We start from the raw sequence: 24,211 nt of genomic DNA, 5'->3' as shown, positions 1-24,211 counted from the left end.
TTATTTTATTTTATTTTATTTAATCTACTAAATATATATTTTGTAAATTATATTATGTCTAAAAGAAACAACTCAGCTAACACAAACAATATATCAACCGGAGAGGCACCGGAGTATAATTCACTATCAAATTCTTCAAAAAATTCTATATATTTTTTTCCCCAAAATGATTTCCTGGCTCCTGCCATGAGACCGAAGGAGTAAAAAAATTAATGTATTCATAGTATTTTTTTGCAAATCACATTTCACCCGAATTTAATTTTAATCCTGAAAATAAACATAGTCACATTGTGAAGTCAACGTTGAGGGCCATAGTCAGAACATGAGAGAGAGAAATATAAATAATATTCTGAGAGAGAGAGAGACGCAAACGTAAAACCAATGCACACAACCATCTCTCTCTTCATTACACATCATTATCTGAATAAATTAACAAAAGGTGAATAATATCAATAGCAATAGTAGCAATGCAGAGAGAGAAACTAGAGAGAGAGATTGTTAAAAAAAGAAGAACAAAAAAGGGCAAATCGGAGCACTCAAAAAGGGGGCCTTTCGGGAAGAACAAGAAGAGAGAGAGAGAGATAGAAATTAGAAAGCTGTGGTTTCGTAGATAAAGAGAGAGACTAATATTTTTATCAAAAAAAAAAGAGAAGAGAAAGACTAATATATATAAAGAGGGAAAGCTGTGTGTGGACGGTGTAGTGTGTGAAAGGGGGGCAATTAAAGGCTAAACTGCAGCATTTGGTCTGCGTAATCCTCAACATCCCCTCCTTTTCCAAAGCTCCTCTTGTCTCCCCAATCCCTCTCCCCTCGCCGCCGTTCTAACTCACCGCCACCTCCTTTTTTTCCGGTTGATCCACCTCAGTTGGAAGAAGAGAGACGTGGAAGCTGCTTGATCATTTTCACAAGGCTAAAAATCGGATTTTTTTTGGTGGAGAAGGCGGCGATTTCGTTGCCGGAATCTTCTCCGGCGATATGAGATAAACTCCGGCCATCTATTTTACGGTAGCGACAGATAAAAAAGAGAAGAAATGAAGACGGCTAGCTCCGGCACCGGAGTGCCGCCGGCGAACTCCGCCGCCGCCGCCGTTGAAGGTCTCCTCCTCTCCTCCATTTTATTTTCTTTTTAAAAAAATCCATCGTGACTCGAAGCGTCTTACCAGCTGAGCCGCCTGCATTTTTTCTCTGCGTGTTAAATATAAACATAGTTGAATTTGCTATTGATATTAAAGAAGAGAGAGGGAGACATAAAGAGTAGGGATGGAATATGGATGTAGTATGTATGATTATTGATTAGGGGGTTACTGAAATTGCAGTGGAGAAGAAGAATATTAACGCAGAGTTATGGCAAGCGTGCGCCGGCCCGCTGGTCAATCTGCCGGTGGCTGGGACCCACGTCGTCTACTTCCCACAAGGCCACAGTGAGCAGGTTCTCTCTTTCTTGCTAACGTGCGCGCTTATGGTTCTATGTTAGCCTGCGCCTTGTGTCAGTGGCTGCTGGCATATGATTTTCTCACATGCGAGATTCCGATTTCATCTTTATTCATTATTAAATTTTTGTGTTATTTATAAGTAGGACTAGGAGTAGTATATTTAAAAGGTGCGTCTGAATCTGCGTGGAGCTCCATATATGAGTTCAGAGTTACCCTTTAATTTTGGTTTGCATAAAAGACTGATTGATTGGTAATAACAGAGACAATTTCTAGTGCAACGTGCTAATGTGCGCGTGGTGTGGGTTTGGTGGATGGGCCATTTCTTACCCTCTCTCTTTTGGTAGAGAGTGGTTTTACCAAGTTGCTTTTTATCTCATGTTTGGACATCATGGTAAATACCATAATTAATCTATTTTTAATTTTAATAAAATGTATATTTCATCAACTCTTTAATTCTTTCTTCATGAAATCTTTTAAGTTGAAAGAAAACTAGAATTAGTAATTAAAATATTATAGTAATAATTTAACAAATTGATATTTGGAACAATTCTAGATTTTTTTAAACTAGAATTTTGTTAAAACATGTTAAACTCACGATTGCTTTCCTCTTTGTTCCTATGGAATTCATTTTTCCCTTCATGGTTGTGCTGATAATTTTGTTTTTTAATTTGAAGGTTGCTGCTTCGATGAAAAAGGATGTCGATGCGCAAATCCCAAACTACCCTAATCTTCCATCGAAGCTACTATGCCGTCTTCACAGTGTCACCCTCCATGTACAATCACCTTCCATCTCTTGTTCGCTCCCGAGCTAAGCTAGTTTTTTTTTCCGATGAATGAATGTTAGTAGTGATCGTGTATGTTTGTTTCTTGTTATCTCGTTAGGCTGATCCAGAAACAGATGAAGTATACGCACAGATGACACTCCAACCAGTGCCATCGGTAGGTTAAGTTACATGCTTTTTCTTGGCAAAAAGTGACTAAATATAAATAAAAATTATAACATGTTAGTTGTTATCTGTTGCAGTTTGACAAGGATGCTTTGTTGAGGTCTGATTTGTCAATGAAAGCAAATAAACCCCAAACTGATTTCTTCTGCAAAACCTTGACTGCTAGTGATACCAGCACTCATGGGGGTTTCTCCGTGCCTCGTCGTGCTGCAGAAAAGATTTTCCCTCCTTTGGTTAGTACGCAGCATCATCTTCTTTCTTCCCGTTCTTACAAAACTGTATCATGATTCTTACAATTGAGGTGTCGTTTCAGGACTTCACCATGCAACCTCCTGCACAAGAGATTGTTGCTCGGGATTTACACGACAGCGTTTGGACATTTCGCCATATATACCGGGGTAAGCCTCCCTCACACCAGCCACTATCAAAAGTATCCACTCGTAGTTTTTCAAGAGTGACCGTATTCTGTTTCAATTTAGGACAACCGAAGCGTCACTTGCTTACAACGGGATGGAGTCTCTTTGTGAGTGGGAAGAGGCTGTTTGCAGGCGACTCGGTGCTGTTTATTAGGTAATGAATTGCAAATCACTTCTATGAATAATAAATTAGTTACGATTGCTGACGTGATAATCCTGATTGCGAACGCAGGGATGAAAAGCAGCAGCTTCTTTTAGGCATACGACGTGCTAACAGGCAACCAACAAACTTATCATCATCAGTTTTGTCAAGCGACAGCATGCATATTGGTATCCTAGCTGCAGCTGCCCATGCTGCTGCTAACAACAGCCCTTTCACCGTCTTTTACAATCCAAGGTAAGTCAGCTTATAAGTCTCCATTATCACGTCTACGATTATTTATTTCTTATCAAATATTTGAACGTGAACAGGGCTAGTCCATCGGAGTTTGTCATCCCTCTGGCCAAGTACTATAAAGCGGTTTGCAGTAGCCAGATATCTCTTGGCATGCGATTTCGGATGATGTTTGAAACAGAAGAATCCGGGACACGAAGGTAGTTTAGACTGCCACATGTCCACCTTAGTTTTTCATTTTGTTGCCTACTTGCTTGATCTGAAGAATCATGCATCCTGCAGATATATGGGTACAATAACCGGGATTAGCGACCTGGATAGCGTCCGATGGAAGAACTCCCAGTGGCGCAACTTGCAGGTAACGTCACAAATTATGCTCGTTTTCCTGTACAAAATCATTCGTTATTTATTTTTTTGTGAAACATGAAGAGAGTCGTCGACCTTCTATGAGCAGGTTGGTTGGGATGAGTCCACTGCTGGTGAGAAGCGTAATCGTGTCTCCATCTGGGAGATTGAACCCGTGACTGCCCCGTTCTTTATCTGCCCCACGCCTCCTTTCTTCCGTCCGAAGCGCCCAAGGCAACCAGGAATGCCAGGTAAAGAAGTCATACACAGTTTTCCCCTTGCAAGCATCTATGTAGTGTATGTGCTGATTTTGACACGTCCCTTGTGTTTTCTCCTTGTAGACGACGAAGCTCCTGATCTCGACAGCATATTCAGGAGGACGATGCCCTGGCTTGGTGACGACTTTGGCATGAAAGAACCCCAAGCTCTGCCAGGCCTGAGCTTGGCTCAATGGATGAACATGCAGCAAAGCCCGTCGCTTGCCAACTCAATGCAACCCAACTATATGAATCAGTTGTCCGGTTCTGTTCTACAAAATCTCACAGGTGCAGATATCTCGCGGCAGTTAGGCATGCCGGGGGCTCAAATCCCTCAGCAGAACAACTTGCAGTTCAACGCCCAGAGGCAAACGCAACCGGCTCAACAGCTTGATCAACTGCAGAAGCTGCAGCCTAACACGTTGAGCCCGTTGGGATCAATTATGCCGGGGCAGCCTCAGCAGTTGAGTGATATGTCTCAATCGAGGCAGAACTTAATCGGACAGACGTTGCCTAACAGCAGCCAAGTTCAGAGCCAGATGCTGCCGTCGCAGAACCCTATTCAAGCTCAGCAACAGTCTCTTCTAAGCCATCAGCTACAGATGAATCTATCACAGAATCTGTCTCAACAGCAGATGTTTAGTCACTCTCAGCAACAAAACCCGATGCAGCCACAGTCGTCTGATCACATCAGCCAACAGCTGCATATGCCGGATAACCAAATGCAGATGCAGCTCATGCAGAAGTATCAGCAGCAGCAGCAATCAATGATGGTGATGCAGCAGCCGTCTCAACTGACGCAGCTCCAAGATCATCAGAAGCAGCAGTTAGACATTCCACCGAGCTTTACGAAGCCTATGTCAACGAGCCAAATGCTGGACGTATCTCAAACAACATCCAGTATGATCCCTCAGTCTCACGTTCTTCCCCAGCAGATGACGAGGAATAACAGCCAAGCACATCTTCGTTTCGCTCAGCCACATCAGCAACCAAAACCTGACCAACAGCAGCAGCAGCAGCAACCAGGGATGACGTCGGATATACCAGGACATGTGGGGCATACGTTTCAGCCTTCTGCCGGTGGAGGTCAATCAGCAGTTACAGATGACGTCCCATCCTGTTCGACTTCGCCATCCACAAATAACTGCTCAAATGGAGTTCAGTTGATGATGAACTGCAAAAACCAACGCGCTGCAATGGTAGGGGATATACAGCAGAAGAGCGAAGTCAAACCTTCATTAAACGTATCCAAGATTGCTCAGTCTTCAAACACTCAGTTGAATTCAACCGTTTTGGAGGCTATACCGTCTAGCAGTAACTTAGTCAAAGATTTACAGCAGAAGAGTGATGTTAAGTCTTCGTTGAACGTGTCCAAGAGCCAAAACCAAGGGTTCTACACATCACAAACCTATCTCGACCCTGCTGGAACGCAAATAGACTACTTGGATAGTTCATCTTCAGCAACATCAGTCATTTCTCAGAATGATCTCCACATGCCACCCAACAACAACTCAATGTCGTTCAACTCCCAGTCGATGTTGTTTAGAGATGCAAGCCATGACGGAGAAGTCCAGGGCGACCCAAGGAACAGTATTCCTTTTGTGGCCAACATTGAGAATCAGTTAGGAATGCCGATGATGCCTGATGCGTTGATCACTAAGGACATGGTAGGATCGGGTAAAGACTTTGCAACTGATGTCCCGTCTGGAGGAGGCATGATCTCCAGCTTTGACAACCAGAAGGCTGAGCTATCATCGTCCATGGTTTCACAGTCATTCGGAGTTCCAGATATGACATTCAATTCCATTGATTCCACGATAAATGACGGTAGCTTCATGAACCAAGGGGCTTGGCCACCGCCTCAGATACCTCGGATGAGGACATACACAAAGGTTGGTTAATCATAACCCCATGTTTAGTAGGTTTGATGAACGACTTTTTTCTTAGTCTAACTTGGCAAATGCTTTCTTGCAGGTGTACAAACGAGGGGCTGTTGGAAGATCAATTGACATTACTCGTTATGCAGGATATGATGAGCTTAAACAAGATTTGGCTCGTAGGTTTGGTATAGAGGGACAACTAGAGGACAGGCAGAGAATCGGCTGGAAACTCGTGTATGTGGATCATGAGAATGACGTCTTGCTAGTAGGCGATGATCCTTGGGAGTATGTCCTCACTCTTATGCAATGCACTATTCTGTCTTTCACCACTCTCAACATCAAGATTCATAATTTTTACATGTTTCGTTCAGGGAATTCGTGAACTGTGTACGTTGCATAAAGATCCTTTCGCCTCAAGAGGTCCAGCAGATGAGCTTGGATGGAGATTTTGGGAACAGTGTCCTTCCAAATCAAGCTTGTAGTAGCTCAGACAATGGCTTGAATTAGTTGGGATATATTTTCTAGACTATTCTGTTTTCCACATGGAAAGCATTGCAATGGCTTACCAACACACTTCACTTCCCTTGGTCCATGATCCTGCTCGGCTTGGAATGGCACGGTGATCGTTGGCCACGGGTAAGAAGTGGCTTCATTAGTGGTGGACATGAGGGCGGGCTAAGCATCTATGCCGAGTCTTTTTTCAGGCATCGTGCTACGCCATGTGCTTTAGGACTAGCCGAGATATAGATGGAGGTCTTGTTAAGAGGTATGATGGCCTAATGTGTTTGCACATTTCTCCATCTTTGGTTAGAGAGAGAGGGGGAGAGAGCTTAAGTTATGTCTGCATTATAATTGTATAGACCTTTGGATATAATTTGTGTTTCGCTTTGTGATGCCATTGAATGAATCCAATTGTTTACAAGGTTAGAGATACGTGACAAAGTAATTAAAAGGTCAATGTACCAAGTTAAATTATATATTCAAATAAAGTTGTTACAAATCCAATGCCCCCAACAAAAATCCAATATTAGAATTGACGTCACAGACTCATAGTAATGCAAGTAACAAGAACAGTTTCTATAAATTACGAAATAAGTGAGGCAACAAAGAAGCGAATCGAAGTTATTGTTTTCAATTTTAAAGGAAAGTTTGAACTCTCTGAAAACAAGTAGACTGATAAATCTCTAGGATGAGTACATGGATGGATAATAGATAGAGGAAGTCGAGTGACCAACGGATGGCTTAGTAGAGCAGATAGTGGCTTGGACGACCCTCAATTTAGCTGACCATTGGTTCAGGGCTGGCGGCAGACAAACCATCCAACAGGGAGTCCTTGGCTTCCAGCTCTTCATGCCATAATGGAAGTGTGTTGCCTGGGAAGAACTTCCGGGAAACCCCATCTTTGTTAATCTGCAATAACGACCCCAAAACTATCAGATCTCTGCCACCGTTAATATAGTAGCTTTTGTGATGGAAGATTGTACATATTGGCTTTCAACTAAAAAACACATATAACTTTCTTTTAGAGCTACACACGCACTAGCTCCTCGAGGTAACTCACCTGACCTACTACTAGTTGAGTTGAGACATAACTACCTGCTGTTTCTATTCATAATTATAGGTGGAGCAGACAACACAGCACAACTAAGATTTAAATTCACTATCTAACAAGGAAGCATGGTTCATTATCAGAAAGGTACTCACAGTCACTGTGCGGACAACACCACCACTAGCACCATCCCGAGCAATTGCAAGAGAGACTGCTTTCACGACTAGTTTCTGAAAGAATGTCAAGGAGATCCAAACTCAGTTAGATAAAAAGTTATTGCAGAAGAGAACAAAAACATGAGACTAGTACACAAATCACTTGAGAAACTTCAGGTTGCTCAAGGACAAAAGCACGCACAGGGAGATCTTAATCAAATGAGGAAAGTGTGAACAATGAGATCTCAGTCAAACGATCTCAGAGACTCAGAGTCACAGATTAGAAGTAAGTTAGACAAGGAGAGTTCCAACTATTTCTTAGAACAAATTCTCTAAACTCAGCAAGTTCATAGGAATTGGGAAATAATGCCCACCTCAGCTTCATCCTGTGTCATCCCTTCCTTCCATACTTGGTCAAAGAAACCATACAGATATGAAGAGCCAGATCCTGGAGATAAAAAAATAGAATTGGTGTAAAAAAACTGCCTCCACAAGTAAGGGGGAAATATTAAGGTTGACATCTAAGTTAGAACCAGTAGCTGAGGCTTTACACCATTGAAAATCCAGCAAGTGAACACTTAAAATATCTTAGTCCTACTAATATTGTTAAACCAACACCAATAGAGATTATGGACTAAAATATCTTCAAGAAACTTCACATAGGAAAAAAAGATCCTCAAGTTAAGGTTAACAATATCAAAATCATGCTTTTTCCAACTAAAAAAATTAGCATGGAGGTTATTTAAGTAAGGAGGTAAGGATATAACGAACATCTGAACAATTCTGATACAGATTAAATCCAGACAGTACAGATATATATCAAAAGATGTGAAGGAAACCTCCAATAGTGAAAGGCTGCTCCAAAAGAGTTCCTCCGAGAGGTATTCCATAAATTTTACCACCTTCATACTTGTCCCACCCACCAACTATCAATCCAGTTTGCAACATATTCTGCAAAACCAATTGATTGGGATAAACTCAATACTAGATGCTACAAAATAGCTGCTACTTCCAAACACAACTAAGAATAAAAGTATAGCACAAACAGCTTGCAAAATTAAAATAGATCACCAGCTTGAGTTCAAATATGTAGAAACATTGTTCATTAAGGGACCCAGTTATATCTTGTATAGAAACATTGCATTTCAGTTCAGCAAATCATCAAGTGAATTTTGACTAACTACAAAGTTATTCCTTTTCTCGTGTGCCTACTCGAAAATATTTAATTTAAAAATCATCGCATAGATATTGAATGTGTGACAAATACACTGTATAACCTCCATCATTTTCTTATTTCTATAAGAATTCACCAATGTGGAAAAAATGCAAGGAGAATTATCTCAGCAACACAACAAATTTCACTCACTAGCAAGAGGTTTTGTGGCCTATAGTCAAATCTTATGATATATGAGACCCAATTGGGTAAGAACATAGAATTACATTAAGTCATTAAGCCAACAGAAATTGATAAATACGGTGAAAAATTAAGCTTCCAAGGCATCTTGTAATAAGAAGCAATGGATGAACTTGTAGTTGGATGAAGGGAGCTCTGTTGTATATGGATTATCATAAGATTGTACTTGCAATGAACACAGATCAACAATTCATGGATAAAGGGAGCATTGACAAACCTTGTTATTGTAAGATACCATTCTGACAAGGTTTGCTGCAACTTTTACAGTTGCAGGCTGCCCAAGCTGTATCCTGCATCCATGAACAATTGGAAGGGTGTCATCAAATTAGCATCTTAAGAAGACCTTACTAACATATGAAACCAATTTAGTAAAATCCAGGAGGAAGGGTGTTTATTAGCCTTAAAACTGATATATATTTATTCATACATGATACAACCTATAGTAGAAATATGCTGTTCTTAGACTCTTAGGTTCTGGACTGGTTGTTTGTGCAAGAACAACAAAAACTTAACCAAGCGACAATAAATGATAGTTTGTTGTCTGGACTTACGTGTGTTGATGGAGGTAGTAGCGAACATAGTCTGAAAGAACCTGAGAATCTGCAGCCTGATAATAAAACAAGGCAAAATGTGTTACTTAGACAAAGGGAAAGGAAATCTATTCAATTGTGCAGCTTATCTATGATCTATCAAGGAGTGAGCTTATGGCTTCAGGCCATAATTTTGTACTAGAAGCCAAAAATGATGATAAAGTGAGCTGTGAGTGGCCATCACCATCATCAATAGAAATTGATATGAAAATTTGGTAGCATCAACAGATCATAACAGGAGGCAGTAAAGATGAAGCAGCAAGGCTTAAATCTATGAGAAAAGGCAATTATACTTAAACTACAGCCAAAAACCAAATCTACATACACAGAAGCTTCAGCCCCTATTACTCAGTAAACAAGTACGTGCTATAAACACATAAAATGTTGCTTATATCAATACAAGCACACTAACACAAAAATCCTTCTATAACTACTCTTCGGCTTCTGTACAAATATATTGGATGAAACTTTGAAGATCAAAACTAGCCATGTACTATCATAGACAATTTTTTTTCTCGCTTGTTCCAAAACCTAGAAAACATAGCAAAACCCTATAATTTCCAATAATAACACGATTAAACAAAAAAAACAACCACGTAAAGCTCTTACCGAACCAGAGCGGCAAATGTAGACATTATCGGTCAGCTGAGTGATCTTATCAGATGCCCTATTCGCCACATACATTCCTACAAAATACATTAACATATGAATGTAATACCGATAAGCACCAAAACATAATGACGGAAAAAAAATTGCAAAGAGTAGCAAAAATGATCTGAGAAAGAGGTACCGGTGCTGGTGCGAGAGTCGGCGCCCAAAACAACGCCGCCGTCGTAAGTGACGCCGATGATGGTGGTTCCCATCGAGTGCGGAGCGTTCAGATCGTTGTAAATTGAGTCCATGATGAATCTCAGATTGGAGATCGATTGGGATATGTGTGAAGTGAGGAATTATCAACAGATTAATTCGTACTCGAAGAACTGGAGAAAATGTAGGAAGAGCAGAGTTTCGTGCTGCTGAAGAAGCTTTTGATGCAGAGGTTTGACCCCTCAATTTGTAGGATTTATGGATTGGCCCCTAATTTAAAGCAACATATTGCAAATGAGCCCTGTTTTTTATTTGAAAACTTTTGTGGGTCAAATTCTATTTTTCAAATTTTGAATTACAAATGATGATGTTTTAATTTAAGCCGTCTAAATTTAAGTCGTTTTGGGTAAAGCCAATCAATGTTTCGTGTTGGAACATCAAAATTAAATCCCGCTATTTCCCATATCATTCTCTACAATACCATTTAAGATGCTCAACATGGTCAAATCAATTTACAAATTGAAAACTAGGCAACCAAGTGGTTTTGAAAATTTGAACTTTAACTGTGAATTGAATTGAATTAAGTGAGAATATTGATTGTTGTTTGAATTACTAATTACATGTATAAATCGAGAAATGATGCATATGGTTGTATTCGGCTTGGATTTATGCTAGGGGTGCTTGTGGGGCGAGTGGTGTCGGGGACGACAGAGGGATGATGGTTATATTTCTGATGAGGTGTGTAGAAACAGAGAAATCCAACTCGATGAACAAGATATGAAGACAGAGAACTCAGATCAAACACTCGAAACAAACTCAGCAACATGAACTTAACACAAACTCATATCAAAAGACAAACTCAAAGATACAAACTGAGAGAAAGGAGGAACGAGAGAAATTTTATTTATCACTCAATCAAGGAATACATGTGGTTACAATCCCCTTTTATAGTCTAGCTACGAACAAAGAGAAACAAAAGATATGCCAGCTCATCCTAACTAACTAACTAACTAACTTGAAAATATCTTCCAACGGTCTTCAACTTCTTCCAACGGTCGACTTTTTCTTTCTTCACTCTTCCAGCTATTTTGATGTATTTCAACACCCCCCCCCCCTCAAGATGGAGTGTACAAGCTGTAAAAACTCATCTTGCTCAAAATCCTTTCGAAAGCTGCAACTCCAAGAGGCTTTGTAAATATGTCAGCTAGTTGCAAATCATTCTTGATATGCATTGGTTTAATGGTTCCCTCTAGATATTTCTCTCTAACTGTGTGACAATCTATTTCAATATGTTTGGTGCGTTCATGAAAAACTGGATTAACACTGATATGCACCGCGGCTTGGTTGTCACAAAAGAGGGGGACTGCCCTTTCAACTTTAACTCCAAAATCCTTCAACAATGCGATGGCCAAGATGACCTCACAAGTTGCCTGAGCCATTGCTCGGTATTCGGCTTCCGCAGATGATCTGGAGATGGTTTGTTGCTTCTTAGCTTTCCATGACACCAAAGAAGATCCTAGAAATAAGCAATATCCGGTCATGGATCTTCGAGTATCCGGGCAAGCTGCCCAGTCAGCATCAGAAAATATGCTGAGTGTCGGCGTAGCTTTGCTTGAATAAAACAATCCATGACCCCGTGTAGCCTTCAAGTATCTCAATATTCTTTCACTTGCTTCCCAATTATCAACACACGGTTTTGACACCTATTGGCTCAGTTTATGCAAGACAAATGTGATATCTGGCCTAGTGATGCATAAGTATAGTAGCCTCTCTATTTGTCTTCTATACTTGGATGAATCTTCCATGAAGTTGCCTGACTGTTGTTGCAATTGTTTGGAGGGATCCATAGGCACAGAGAAAGGTTTGCACCCAAGTAAACCTGCATCTCGTAGCAAGTCCATTGTATATTTTCTCTGAGAGACCATGATGCCTTTCTCACTTCTAGCTATCTCTAGTCCAAGAAAATATTTAGGATGTCCTAGGTCTTTGAACTTGAAAAACTGACCTAGGAATTCTTTGAAATCCTCCATTAGTTAGGGCTTGTTGGTGGCTGCTATCAAATCATCAACATATACAACCACTGCAAAGAAGGTTAACTCTCATTCTTGAAGAAGAAGGAATGATCCGAGGCTGATTGTTGTAATCCAAATTTTGCTAGCACCTCAGTGAGCTTCAAATACCACTGTCTTGATGCTTGCTTTAGTCCATATAAGGACTTATTTAGCTTGCAGACCATTCGGGGACCACTTTGGTTGCCCTCCTGAACAAGAAGCCCGGGAGGAATGTTCATGTAGATCTCTTCCTTAAGATCACCATATAGAAAAGCATTGTTGATGTCAAGGTGATAAAGAGACCAGCCATGTATTGCAGCAAGAGCTAGAATGAACTTAACTGTTGTAAGTTTAGCCACCTGTGAGAAGGTGTCTAGGAAATCAATTCCCTCAAGTTGTGTGAATCCCTTGGCCACCAAACGAGCCTTAAATCTTTCAACAGTAGCATCAGGTTTGAATTTCACTTTAAACACCCATTTACAGTCTATAGGAAGCTTTCCTTCAGGTAGGGGAAGAATCTTCCAAGTGTTGTTTTGAATGAGAGCAGAGAGCTCTTCTTGTATAGCTTGCTGCCATTTAGGGTATTGGGAGGCTTGTTTATAGGATTTGGGCTCAAAGACTGCAGTCATAAGAACAATGTATTTGAGGTGAGATGGAGAGAGTTTGGAGAGGGAGAAGTAGGCTGATATAGGATATGAAGAAGAAGAAGAAGAAGAAGAAGAAACTGAGTTGCAGAGATAGTCAGTTAGGTGAGCTGGGGTTTTTTGTTGTCTACCAGCTCTTGTAAGCTGAGTATGAGAGGGCTGAGGGATTTCAGAAGGGGTTGTGTTATGTGGTTGTGGAATAGGAGGATCAGAGGCAGAGTTTGAAGGAGTGTGTGGAATATCAGTAAAGGATGTGTTTAGGGGAACTGGAAAATCAGATGGAGATAGATGATCAAAGGGGAAGGTGTCTTCATGGAACACCACATGTCTGGTGATAATTTCTTCATGTAGAAACAGAGAAATCCAACTCGATGAACAAGATATGAAGACAGAGAACTCAGATCAAACACTCGAAACAAACTCAGTAACATGAACTTAACACAAACTCATATCAAAAGACACAAACTCAAAGATACAAACTGAGAGAAAGGAGAAACGAGAGAAATTTTATTTATCACTCAATCAAGGAATACATGTGGTTACAATCCCCTTTTATAGTCTAGCTACGAATGAAGAGAAACAAAAGAGATGCCAGCTCATCCTAACTAACTAACTAACTTGAAAATATCTTCCAACGGTCTTCAACTTCTTCCAACGGTCGACTTTTTCTTTCTTCACTCTTCCAGCTATTTTGATGTATTTCAATAAGGTGCCTCCTACCGATTGTCTTGCGACAACATGATATTATTGTGGGTTGCATGGAAGGGGTTAGAGTCTTTCAAGTCTATTAGATATAGAGAAGGGATGAATTTTAATTATTTTCAATTCTTTATAAGGTTCAAAATGAGGTCATTTTTGTTTTTTGGTAAGAAAAGCGAGCAAAGCCCCATCATTTAATCTTACGTATCATCACATTAATATGCATACATTTAATCGTACGTATCATCACATTAATATACATTTGTGTCACTTTTTATCCCATGATAAAAAATTTCGTACATGATACTTGTAACTAATTTCCAAATCTATTACTAGTGTACTTAAAAAGTTAAGTTTGCTCATTCAAAATTATACCGCAATCAAGCTTCATTTTACACATAGCAATTACAGAGTAATTGACAAATTGAACATGAAGCAACGATAATCCATTTACTATGATCACTTAACAAGCTCACACAAAGCACAACCCAACAAGCTGCTAACCTAGAGAAGGGGCTCTGATGAAGGCCGTGTGTCGCCTGACCTAATAATCATCGGTACCATACAATAGGGGTTGTCGTGTTCTGAGCAGGCTGTGAGATCGTGCAGTGCTGCTGCCATTGAGGCAAACCTTGGCTCACTGGCACCGAGCCAGAGTTGCTTTGTTGGATGCTTGGACTATCTTCAACATCCATGCTAGTAGCCTCAGCCGTATCTTCGGCCTCCATCATTTCACCACCATCAAATTGGTGACAAGAGTTATCTCCATTGGCAGGCTGTGGAAGCCATGGGACAATGGCTTGGCACCCGTTGCCCGAGCTAGGTATTTCAATATCATCTTCTGTTGCACCCTCATCATCACTATATAGTCTCCAAGAATTTGCAGAGCTTGATCTCAACACTGGATCTAACAAAAATCAGAGACAAATCAGGTAAATACAGTTTTCACATTCCTCAGCATATACAAACAAGTTTTAAAATTACCAGCAAATAAATCCTATTTCTGCTGAATGAAAACATTAATCAGGAATTGATATCTACCTAATCAACCATGATTTACAGGTAAAACTCCACTTCTTAACCCTAACGTTTCGATCAATGGTGAAACTTCAAGTAAATGCAGATGCAGATGAAACATGAAGGCCTAATAATGTATCAGCAATCAACACGAATAAAATCGAGACAGTTAGGCTTACTTTTCAACGCGGAGATGAATCGAGGATCAAGGGAGACGGAGAAATTGGAAGGAGAACGGACGATTGGTGTGCTTGGCTGGTAAAGCACAATAGCCCTCTCATTCTCCCCCAAATCCGGTAACTCTTCAATTTTCAAACCCCCTGATACTTTGGAGCTCATTTCCGGCAGGAGCTGCTGCGATTGGTCGAACGTCGAGGCGGCGACCTCAGGCTCCTCCTCCACTATCATCATCGGCGGCAATTCAGCATCCTATACTCGTATGCGAGTGAAAAATTAGAACTATGACATTGCCGCTTGAAAACTAACGAGGATAAAACCGAACTCCAGCAACTAGGAATTCGACAACGGAATTAGCTACTACGATCAATTTAGCAGAAATAGCTTACCAGCCTACGGATTTTGGTGGCGGGAGAGGAGAAGATGAAATCGGAGACGTCGTCATTAAAATGCTCAAAGTCTTTCCTTTTCATCCTCGGCTGGAAATTCGCTTCCATTATTGGCGCAATTAAACGTAAAAAGAAGAGCGAGAGAGGATGGATTTGGAGGAGAGACGATCGAAATTGAAGTTGAGGGGAATTTGGCGTGAAAAGTGAGTGCAAATTGCAATGGGTAATGGAATTGGAAGATCACACTATTTTGAAGACTGATATTTATGTTCCAACGGATTTCTAGATGACTCCAGAAACTGGGAGAGTGGCCTCTCTCTCTCCTCAATGTCCTAATCTTGTAATCACATTTTTAATTTCTAATTATAAAGTGATAAAGTTGTAAAGTTATCTAATTTTGAAGTGATTGTGTTCGATAATATTTTATTAAGTTTGATACACTCTTACAAGACAAATAAAATTATAATATTAGCATAAATAGGTTTATGAGTTGGATATATTTGAACTTTTACGTTTAAAATACACCATATATAGTAATGCCTGCTAAATATCTAAAGTCTCTTATATTTATAGATAAAGTTGGTAGAATATTGGTTATCCATTGATCAGCCAAACATTAAATATAAAAATCATAAATAATGTATAGATACGAATATAAAATTAAAAATTATTGTATTTGAAGTTTTCAAGGATGAAGTCTCTTGAAAAAATTGATGCCCAGATTCTAATGTTTCTATTACAAAATATGCAATTATATAGTAATCATATTCTTTTATTTCAGTAAAATAGGTGCTTTGTTACACGAAATTCATAGTATTAATTTACTCTTTTCTAGCTAGCATTGATATCGAAAATTTCATCATATATTTCTGAATCATACGATTCCATAACATGTGTATATCAATTTCTTTCAATGACTACACATTGCTAAAATAAAATTAATCTTTCCATTCTACCAAAAAAAAAATGTCAAACACAGAATGAGAAGGTAACTGCGAAGTGGAAGATTTCATCCATAATTGCATCAAACCAAGCTAATCAAGTTCATCTCAAAATCGACTATTAATCAAAGAATCAGATTCAGAGACAAAAAAAGCCTACCATTTATCTAGATATACTACCTTAAGTTTCACAGAATAGTAGAGAATTTTATGCTAAGAGTTTTGAGAGGTAAACTATGAAGTGAGGTCGAGGATAAGTGTGAGAACAATAGAAGAATAGCTAATCATGGGGTATAAGTTGTTGTCAAGAAAGTGAGCATACTGTTGGACCGTCACTTCTCGGTTAGGGATATCATTGGCGAGGAAGTCGTAAGGAGCTGGCTTGCCTGTATCCACCAACGGCTCCCATTTGTATCCGGGCCGTTCTGGCAACGCAACGACCACAGCCACATGGCTTGCGTTGAAGGCTATGTACAGTTCCCTCTTCACTGAGTCAATCTGCAATTCCCATATCAAAGCCATTTCAGACAAGAATATCAAGATTTCAATTTTGCATCAGACCGAGGATGGGAAGTTACCAGTGTGAACGCCACAAATCTGCTTGTGTCGGACCAATCTGGAACCCCGGGAGCATGGCCATGCCACTGGAGGCGCTTTGCTGTTGGGAATTCGTCTAAGCCGAGAGACTCGCATTCACTGGATAGGAAAAAATATCGTTTGATGAGCTTCATTGAAGCAAAAGCACAGGAAAAGCGATAAGTTTCAGGGAGATACCGGCGGAAATTGACTGCGAGGGAGCAGAATCTAAAGAAATCTGATGAGGCCTCCTCCATCTTATCCCACCGGAAATAGTTTATCTGCAGAAAAAGTGGAATTTTGCTCTAACAGGAAGGGATAGCGAGTAACCAATGTAATGCTGAGCGCATGAGTAGAGGATTACGAAATTGTCATGACAATATGTGTTGTTGTTTCCTCCTTTTGTGTGGCCATATTCATCTCCCATATAGATCATTGGGACACCCTGGTCAAATTTCAAACAGAAGGAGAAGGAGACAGGATATTTATTTGACAGTTTTGTGGAAGAACAATAATACAAGATTACATGCATATAATCACTTCAATTTATGTTTGGGTAGAAATTAGAATGCTGGAGAAGAAATATTAAGTTGATGTATTATCAACACAAGAAGTAGACAAATATGAGGCTCGTGCTCGTGTAATCTCTCCACATTCGCAGAAGTCATTACAAGTAGCATGACTTTTTAGAGATATATGAACTCAATAATATTGCTAGTTTCCACATTCCACAGTGAGTGAAACAGAGTTTTCCTACCTGGGAAACCATGAGGCACAGAAAGAAATTTCTCATTTGGCGGCTTCTCAGTTTCTTCACAGAAATTCTCACAAATTCTCCCTCCTGACGAATTAACAGAAGAAACTATCAGGACTAGAAGTTTTTCCACTGTCTACTACGAAGAAGTGCTTAGATTGGAAAATTTTCTTACTTCAAAAGACAAGAACTACCTTAATGGTTCTAGATGACTAGCTAGCCTCAACAATCAAAACTAAGAAAGAAACTAATCTAGTTGAAGGGATTTCATAATAATAACAGGATGGTATTCATAATTTAGTTTAGGTTTAAAAGGCTCCGGAAACACAATTCAAATATATATTGTCCAAATCTATTGTATCATAATACTACACAGAGGTGTAATTTTAGGTATTGGGCTCAGTTATAAGATACACAAAACTATCTGACCACAAGCCCTTTAGCACTTCACCACAGATAAAAAAGTATTGAAACAACATTTTTTAAGAACTCAAATGTTACCTGGCCACAATTCCAGCTATTATTGTGATTTTCCCCATCTTTGTTGTCTTCACCATTAGATGAATTGTGCTTTTCATTATAAGTCACTAAATCAGCCAAAGTAAAACCATCATGCGCGCAAACAAAGTTTATACTGCTCCAAGGTTTTCTTCCACCTTTCTGATTCAGATTAACAGGAAGGAATGAAAAGTGTACAATGTACTTCGAAAATCTGTATAGAGATATATAGCAATGTAGAACTCTATTCTACATGGAATCCACGTGAAGAAAGTTACCTGGTATAAGTTAGGACTTCCGCAGAGGCATTCAGCCAATGCCCCAGAAAAGCCATCTGTGCCCTTGATAAATTGCCTTACGACATCACGGTACTGGGAAAAAAGGTACTCTTCAAATATATAATTTTATATTTTGGGAATGGTGTTAACCAGAGAGGGCTAACTAAGGGACAGAAGCACATTAAAAAATGTCAAATTTTTAAAAGAAAGACACTGGCAGTCTACTAAGGATTTTAGGATTTAAATTATTTGGCAACACAGACAATTACGTTGTGCTGCCAACAGTAGGGAAAATGAAGCTGGGTGAGTAGTACATCGTTAATTACAGGAGCTTTAGCAGACTTTTTATAGGACAACTGTTTGAAATTTTTTTATATAGATGTGAGAGTATGAGCTAGAGATTCCCATTTAAAATTGAACCGCTGGTTGGTTTCAGGCCAAACCAGAACCGAAACTGACAATGGGACAGGCCATTTGCGGGTTCCAAAAATGGAACCAAAACCGCCAGTTAACTGCCCGACTTTCATTTTTAAAGTCCTTTGAAGATTAAAATTGAGCCCAAGCCCTTTACTTTTGGAACCGAAACTGGTTTATTTTGTTCTATATTTTGAGTACAAGCCTAGTATTCATTCTTTCGGAAGATTAAAATTGAGTACAAGTAAAAGAGCCCAAGCCCTTTACTTTTGGAACCGAAACTGAAAATAAAATATAGAACAAGTAAGCGAATATACTAGGTTTTCCCTCCCACGGTCTGGTTCCAGTTCTACCTATTGGAAACCACCACCGGCAGTTCCTGAACCGTGGGCCTTAGTAGTAAGAGCTGGTGGTTACAGTGCCCATAAATCAACAACTTCATGTTATATAGTAGCTCTACTTACCTTGCCATTCCATTCTGACCAAATACCCCAATGGGGAAAGTTTCCTACTTGATAAAGGCCTCCACAGTCCCATGCTTCTGCTATAAGCTGATCAGAGATAAACAAATCTTATTCAGCTATCTAACAAGAACTTATAGGGAGAAGTTCTGATAAGTGAGCCGTGCTAACAACGAGAAGCATATTTTTAAGATCCAATACTAAAATGCGAACTAAAGGTGCATTGCTGTTGGGGGTTTTTTTCATGGAGGGTGGCAGAAAATTCTAGATGGAGGCTGAATCTTCCTTTTTAGCGAGCGTTCGATTGTCATCCTAGTATCCTTTTGGGAGAAGAGGAGCAAAAAAGTCTCATGCAAATAGGTTCCGCTTCCAGCCTTCCAGGTGATATACGCTAATAATCGAAGTCATTTATTCACCATTCACAATGAGGACAAGGAGGGCAGATCTCCAAATACTTTTGAACAAAAAAATAAGTGCAAAACAGACTAGCTACCTTCACTCCACGTAGTATAGGGTCATTGCTGATCATGTCAACTAATGGGGGACAAGATAGAGGAGTTCCGGTAGTCATTGTCTCACCTTCAACTGCACTGCCATATACATTTACAGCATCCCAGAGGCTGCAAAACCAACATCAAGGGTAATGGAGACTGACCATTACCTATAAATAGATTTCTAGCCCCGAAGATGATGTAACAACATACCTGCTACTCCGTGTCAAGATGGAAGCAAGATCAAACCGAAAGCCATCGACATGCATTTCTGTCACCCAGTATCTGTTGAGAATCAGGACTAAGCCAGATAAATACATATAAAAATATGTTAATGAGTTGAAATGATGTGTCAAGCATGACCAGAATATATTAGTGATAATCTATTTGATAATGATTAGCCCATGAAACATAAATGTTTTGTTCGGTATACAGGATAAAAACTTATTACTTCTAAAAATACATCAACTTTAATGATCCTTATATAAACAAGAAGGGAGCAGATCAGTCTTTTGAACTGATACATAATTAATATGTTGTCAATTATTCCAAAAGCTTCACGTATAATAAAAAAATTACTACTTCCGTCCCACATTAAGTGTCACATTTAGTGTGGGCGCGGATTTTAAGAAATGTAAAGAAAAGTGGGTTGAATAAGTTAGTGAACTATGGGTCCCACTTTTATATATAGTTGTATATATATATATATATTAGTTTTATAATAAAATGTGAGTAGAATTGGTTGGTGAAATAGGGGTGTACTTACCATTTATGGTAAAAATGAAATGTGACTCTTATTGTGGGACGGACCGAAATGGCAAAATGTGACACTTAATGTGAGACGGAGGTAGTACTTCACGTAGTGTCAATTATGTCATCGACAAAGAAAAATCATGTAGAAATATTCATACTGCATCAAAAATAAAATATAAATAATATAGAACGAACTGATTTGAGACCACGCTTTTTGTAAACTGCAGTCGGCACAAAACCTGTTGATTGAAGCTTGCAAAAACCAAGAAGAAAACATTTTTTTAAAGAATTCATTAATTATTTAAAAACAACCATAGCATTTAATACTAGTTTATCCAAAATGTTTTAGAACTAAATTTCATTTTTCTTTCCCCACATGCAGCCAAAGTAAGCAGATTATGTATGGTCATTTTATTCATTAGTGAAATGGATGAACCATTATTTATGTATAATGTAGCTTCTCAGGCGGAGGGTGTGTGAGAGAGAGAGCATATACCTCAAGGAATCCAGAATAAATTGGCGTACAATGGGATGGTTGCAGTTGAAGGTGTTCCCACAACCAGAATAATTATAGAATTCACCCTGTTTAAACGAACATTACAGAATGTTCGCTTCAGGATACAAATTCAGCATTCTAACCACCCTACTATTTCTAAGTTGTTCAAACTGGTCTGATGGAATTTGGAAGAAATTAAAACTAGACCTGTTGAGCCCAGACAAAAAGACGTACAACAACTTTATCTGTGACTAGCTACACAATGTTATTGATCAGGTTTATACATCAGATAGTCAATAGATATTCACTAGAGCCTTGCACCAATATACACAAGCGCAGCATGATAGGATCATGGGGAGATTTAAAAAAAAATGGCCAACACACCACTCTACACATCATAATAGGAATGCGATGTGTGTTTTCACAACCCTATATGAAAATAATGAAATACAAAGCTCATGCGATATAAGCAGACAAATTAAGTACCTCCATAAAAAGTGCATACTCTTTCTTGAAAATAACAATAATAACAAGAATGACACCGGACATAAAATAATAAGTATAGATTTACCTTGGGTGCAAGCATATAAAAGACACTACTTTCAATTCCCTTGAATGATAATGTGAGGCCATTTTCATTCCCTTCAGCAGTGTGATTGAAGACTACATCCATAATTACCTGTTATGTTGAAAGAATTTGGAGGATTCAAACAAAAGGCTCACCACAAAATATACTTCACTCATTATTCAGATTTTTTTACCTCAATCCCTTGGTTATGTGCCTCTCTAACAAGGTACTTAAATTCATTCACTGCACCAAGGCCATAATTACCAGTACCGGCTGAAGAATATCTTGCCATTGGTGAAAAGTAATTGATCGTTGAATACCCCCAAAAGTTCATCCTGGACATGAAACAATGTTGTGGAAATTAGGATCTTTATTTCTCTGGAAGAATTCCATCATATAGTGAAGGCATATAAAATTGACACATTAGATGAGATGACTTTTAGTAGTCAGTATCAGAAAAGGCAAGAATACTTGTAGCAGCAAACACCCTCATAAGTTTATAATAAAAAAAGTGTCTGAGTTTTCATCTCAGATAGAGGGAATGCAATCAACATTAAAGGATCAGATTTTTATAATTCACCAGAAAGCATCGCAGTACTATTCTCAAACTACAAGATATAGGTTTTCACTATCCAAAGATTTCTGAGGACATTTAAAGTCAGAGATAGGAAGTCAGAAGTTACTTGTAGTCACCCAAGACAGAGTTATAGCTATAATACTCCAATTCATTGAATTCATGACATGGCATCAATTCAATGCAGTTGACACCAATTTTCTGCAAAAGAATATAGCAATGTCATACAGTAAACTAACAGTACCTCTCAAACATAAAGTCTGCATATCATATTATCAATAGTCCATCTGACCATATTATGACTGCATAAACAAGACTACTAGTATACAGTAAGAAGCAGTTTTGGTAAAGTGTGGCTTAAGTGCACCTGGCATAACAACTAGTATGAAGTAAGAAGTGGCCACACAAACTATGAAGGGGGAAAAGTATGCTTTTTTGAAGAAAATTAGGCTTAAAATTGCAGTCATACCTTCAAGTGTTCAAGTTTCTCCACCAAGCCACGGTAAGTCCCTGGAAATTTGGCATCACTTGACTCATGCCTTGTAAATCCACGAACATGCATTTCATAAATAATTAGATCTTTTTGCGGGTGCTTTAGAGGCAAATCTCCTTCCCAGTCAAACTGCAAGATCAAGATGGGTAAAAACATCATTTAATAAATGTCCAAGAATTGAAGAACCTCATGTGAACTAGTAAAAAATCTTAGAATCCACATATGCTGCTGAAAATTTCCAATAATGAATCAAGTGAAGTAATAAAGGAACATTGTAACTAAAAACAAAAAGGAGCCATTCCTTTTAAATATTAATGCAAACCAAAGGTTAGGGCTATGCTCCTCATTAGTTGTTCTCAAAATAAAACCAACATTCAAAACATATCCCTTCCAAACAGCTCAGAGAACAAATAAGACAATACCGAATTCTGCCAAGAAGTTCTCAAATAATCCTCTTTTTTCCAATATCAGCCACAAAAATGAGATTGTGCTATGATCCAGGAGACATATATGAAGTTGAACCTATGAACTAGGATCATATTGGAAGCAGTGAAACTGCCAATAGTAGCATGACAGCACACTCGACATATATTTCACAATAGGAACATTCACAAAGATAAATGTACGCTTTTTCATAATCAATACATTCATGATTCATGAATACCTCATCTTTAATAGAAGGAACCGGACTTGCCATCTGAGGCCAACAATCGTCATCAAGTCCTAAGGCACCGTATTCCCCTCTGCTCACAACAGCCTACATTGTAGCCAAAGACGGAAAAGTTACAATATGTCTAGGTCTCAACTCATAAAAAATCACGGACATTCTCCCTATTCCAACAATTGCATGACAAGAATCAAGACGTACAGAGAAACAAACAAACCATAAACAGCCAGACTCTACTGACCTTTGCATACGGGTCGACCAATATTTTAGAAGAGTCGAAATAGAAACCATCCTCCGGGGAGAAACTCCCTTTAACTCTGTAGCCATAGGCCATATCTTCGAAATCACCTTTAACAAACACATGCCAAACATCCCCGGTTTTGTTAATAAGCGGATTCAGAGCAATTTCCTCAGTCACTCTTTTCTGCCAAAAATAGGAATAACAGGAACTCAAATTAAAGAAAACACACTCAGTAATCAATCCATTGCAGTATCCACTACTTAATTCCACCAATTACAACGTGTGTTTCGTTAATTTCACATACATCAATACATAAATTGCACTTCGCATCGCAAAAATCAATCCAAGCAATACGAAAAACAGTTAATTCTACCTCCGGTAAGTCCCGAAGCCTGATCAAGCAGAGAGAAATCAACGTGGCATTGCGCGAATAAACAGCGAAATTGACTCCACCGTCTCTCAGCGTGGCTCCGAACGGCGTGGGACGGCCGGGGAGGACCTTGAAAAGGCGCGGCTTCGGCGGAGGCTTCTCGACGACCACGGCAGTGTCGGCGTCGCCTCTCTCACTTGCACTATTGACGATTGCGCATCGCTTCGCAGTTGCACCGGTATTTTTGGAGAATGAATGATTCGGAATTCCGAAATTCAATTCCCTTTCGCGGTGATGGAGATACCTCTTGGCAGTGAGTTTGGGAGCGAGATAATTGGGAATAAGTGAAGAACGGAGCAGCTCCATGTGAGCAAATGCGGATTGTGAGTTTGCTGACATTAACGACTCTCCTTAGACTTTGAGTGAGAGAGATGTGAAGATCGTCTTCCACACTCTGCTGCTCAGATATCAA

General features: G+C 39.3%; 4 protein-coding genes across 5 annotated transcripts; 1 reads left to right on the top strand and 3 right to left on the bottom strand.

Annotated features, from left to right (window-relative positions):
• Positions 1-381: 381 nt before the first annotated feature.
• On the top strand, positions 382-6,599 carry LOC121799945 (auxin response factor 19-like). The gene is made up of 14 exons (XM_042199473.1): positions 382-1,095; positions 1,317-1,429; positions 2,108-2,206; positions 2,316-2,372; positions 2,458-2,613; positions 2,694-2,778; positions 2,860-2,950; positions 3,029-3,193; positions 3,268-3,390; positions 3,473-3,548; positions 3,645-3,786; positions 3,877-5,684; positions 5,767-5,957; positions 6,044-6,599. Exons 1-14 carry the CDS (start codon positions 1,032-1,034, stop codon positions 6,177-6,179), a joined length of 3,306 nt encoding a protein of 1,101 aa, XP_042055407.1. The 5' UTR covers positions 382-1,031; the 3' UTR covers positions 6,180-6,599.
• Positions 6,600-6,728: 129 nt separating this feature from the next.
• On the bottom strand, positions 6,729-10,420 carry LOC121799946 (proteasome subunit beta type-6-like). Its single transcript, XM_042199474.1, has 8 exons — positions 10,171-10,420; positions 9,990-10,066; positions 9,342-9,397; positions 9,008-9,080; positions 8,216-8,327; positions 7,751-7,824; positions 7,377-7,451; positions 6,729-7,082 (listed from the first exon to the last, which is right to left on the bottom strand). Exons 1-8 carry the CDS (start codon positions 10,280-10,282, stop codon positions 6,951-6,953), a joined length of 711 nt encoding a protein of 236 aa, XP_042055408.1. The 5' UTR covers positions 10,283-10,420; the 3' UTR covers positions 6,729-6,950.
• Positions 10,421-13,922: 3,502 nt separating this feature from the next.
• Positions 13,923-15,491, bottom strand: LOC121797942. 2 transcript variants are annotated; one of them, XM_042196724.1, is made up of 3 exons: positions 15,165-15,491; positions 14,778-15,027; positions 13,923-14,482 (listed from the first exon to the last, which is right to left on the bottom strand). In XM_042196724.1, the coding sequence occupies exons 1-3, from the start codon at positions 15,270-15,272 to the stop codon at positions 14,133-14,135; spliced, it is 708 nt and encodes a 235-aa protein (XP_042052658.1). In that variant the 5' UTR covers positions 15,273-15,491; the 3' UTR covers positions 13,923-14,132. The 2 variants fall into 2 exon arrangements, with proteins under 2 accessions (XP_042052658.1, XP_042052657.1); XM_042196723.1 differs by having other exon boundaries at positions 13,923-14,488; positions 15,165-15,486.
• Positions 15,492-16,199: 708 nt separating this feature from the next.
• LOC121799944 (isoamylase 1, chloroplastic-like) lies at positions 16,200-24,211 on the bottom strand. The gene is made up of 18 exons (XM_042199472.1): positions 23,743-24,211; positions 23,370-23,552; positions 23,126-23,218; positions 22,438-22,590; positions 22,078-22,169; positions 21,588-21,729; positions 21,398-21,505; positions 20,827-20,912; positions 19,791-19,862; positions 19,580-19,706; positions 19,090-19,176; positions 18,212-18,304; positions 17,937-18,095; positions 17,439-17,522; positions 17,046-17,126; positions 16,880-16,962; positions 16,684-16,801; positions 16,200-16,603 (listed from the first exon to the last, which is right to left on the bottom strand). The coding sequence occupies exons 1-18, from the start codon at positions 24,136-24,138 to the stop codon at positions 16,340-16,342; spliced, it is 2,421 nt and encodes an 806-aa protein (XP_042055406.1). The 5' UTR covers positions 24,139-24,211; the 3' UTR covers positions 16,200-16,339.

This window comes from Salvia splendens, chromosome 4, assembly GCF_004379255.2.
Source record: "Salvia splendens isolate huo1 chromosome 4, SspV2, whole genome shotgun sequence".
In the NCBI taxonomy this organism is placed as follows: Eukaryota; Viridiplantae; Streptophyta; class Magnoliopsida; order Lamiales; family Lamiaceae; genus Salvia; species Salvia splendens.
Note: the sequence above shows the minus strand (reverse complement) of the source record. Positions and strands in the feature narration are given on the sequence as shown.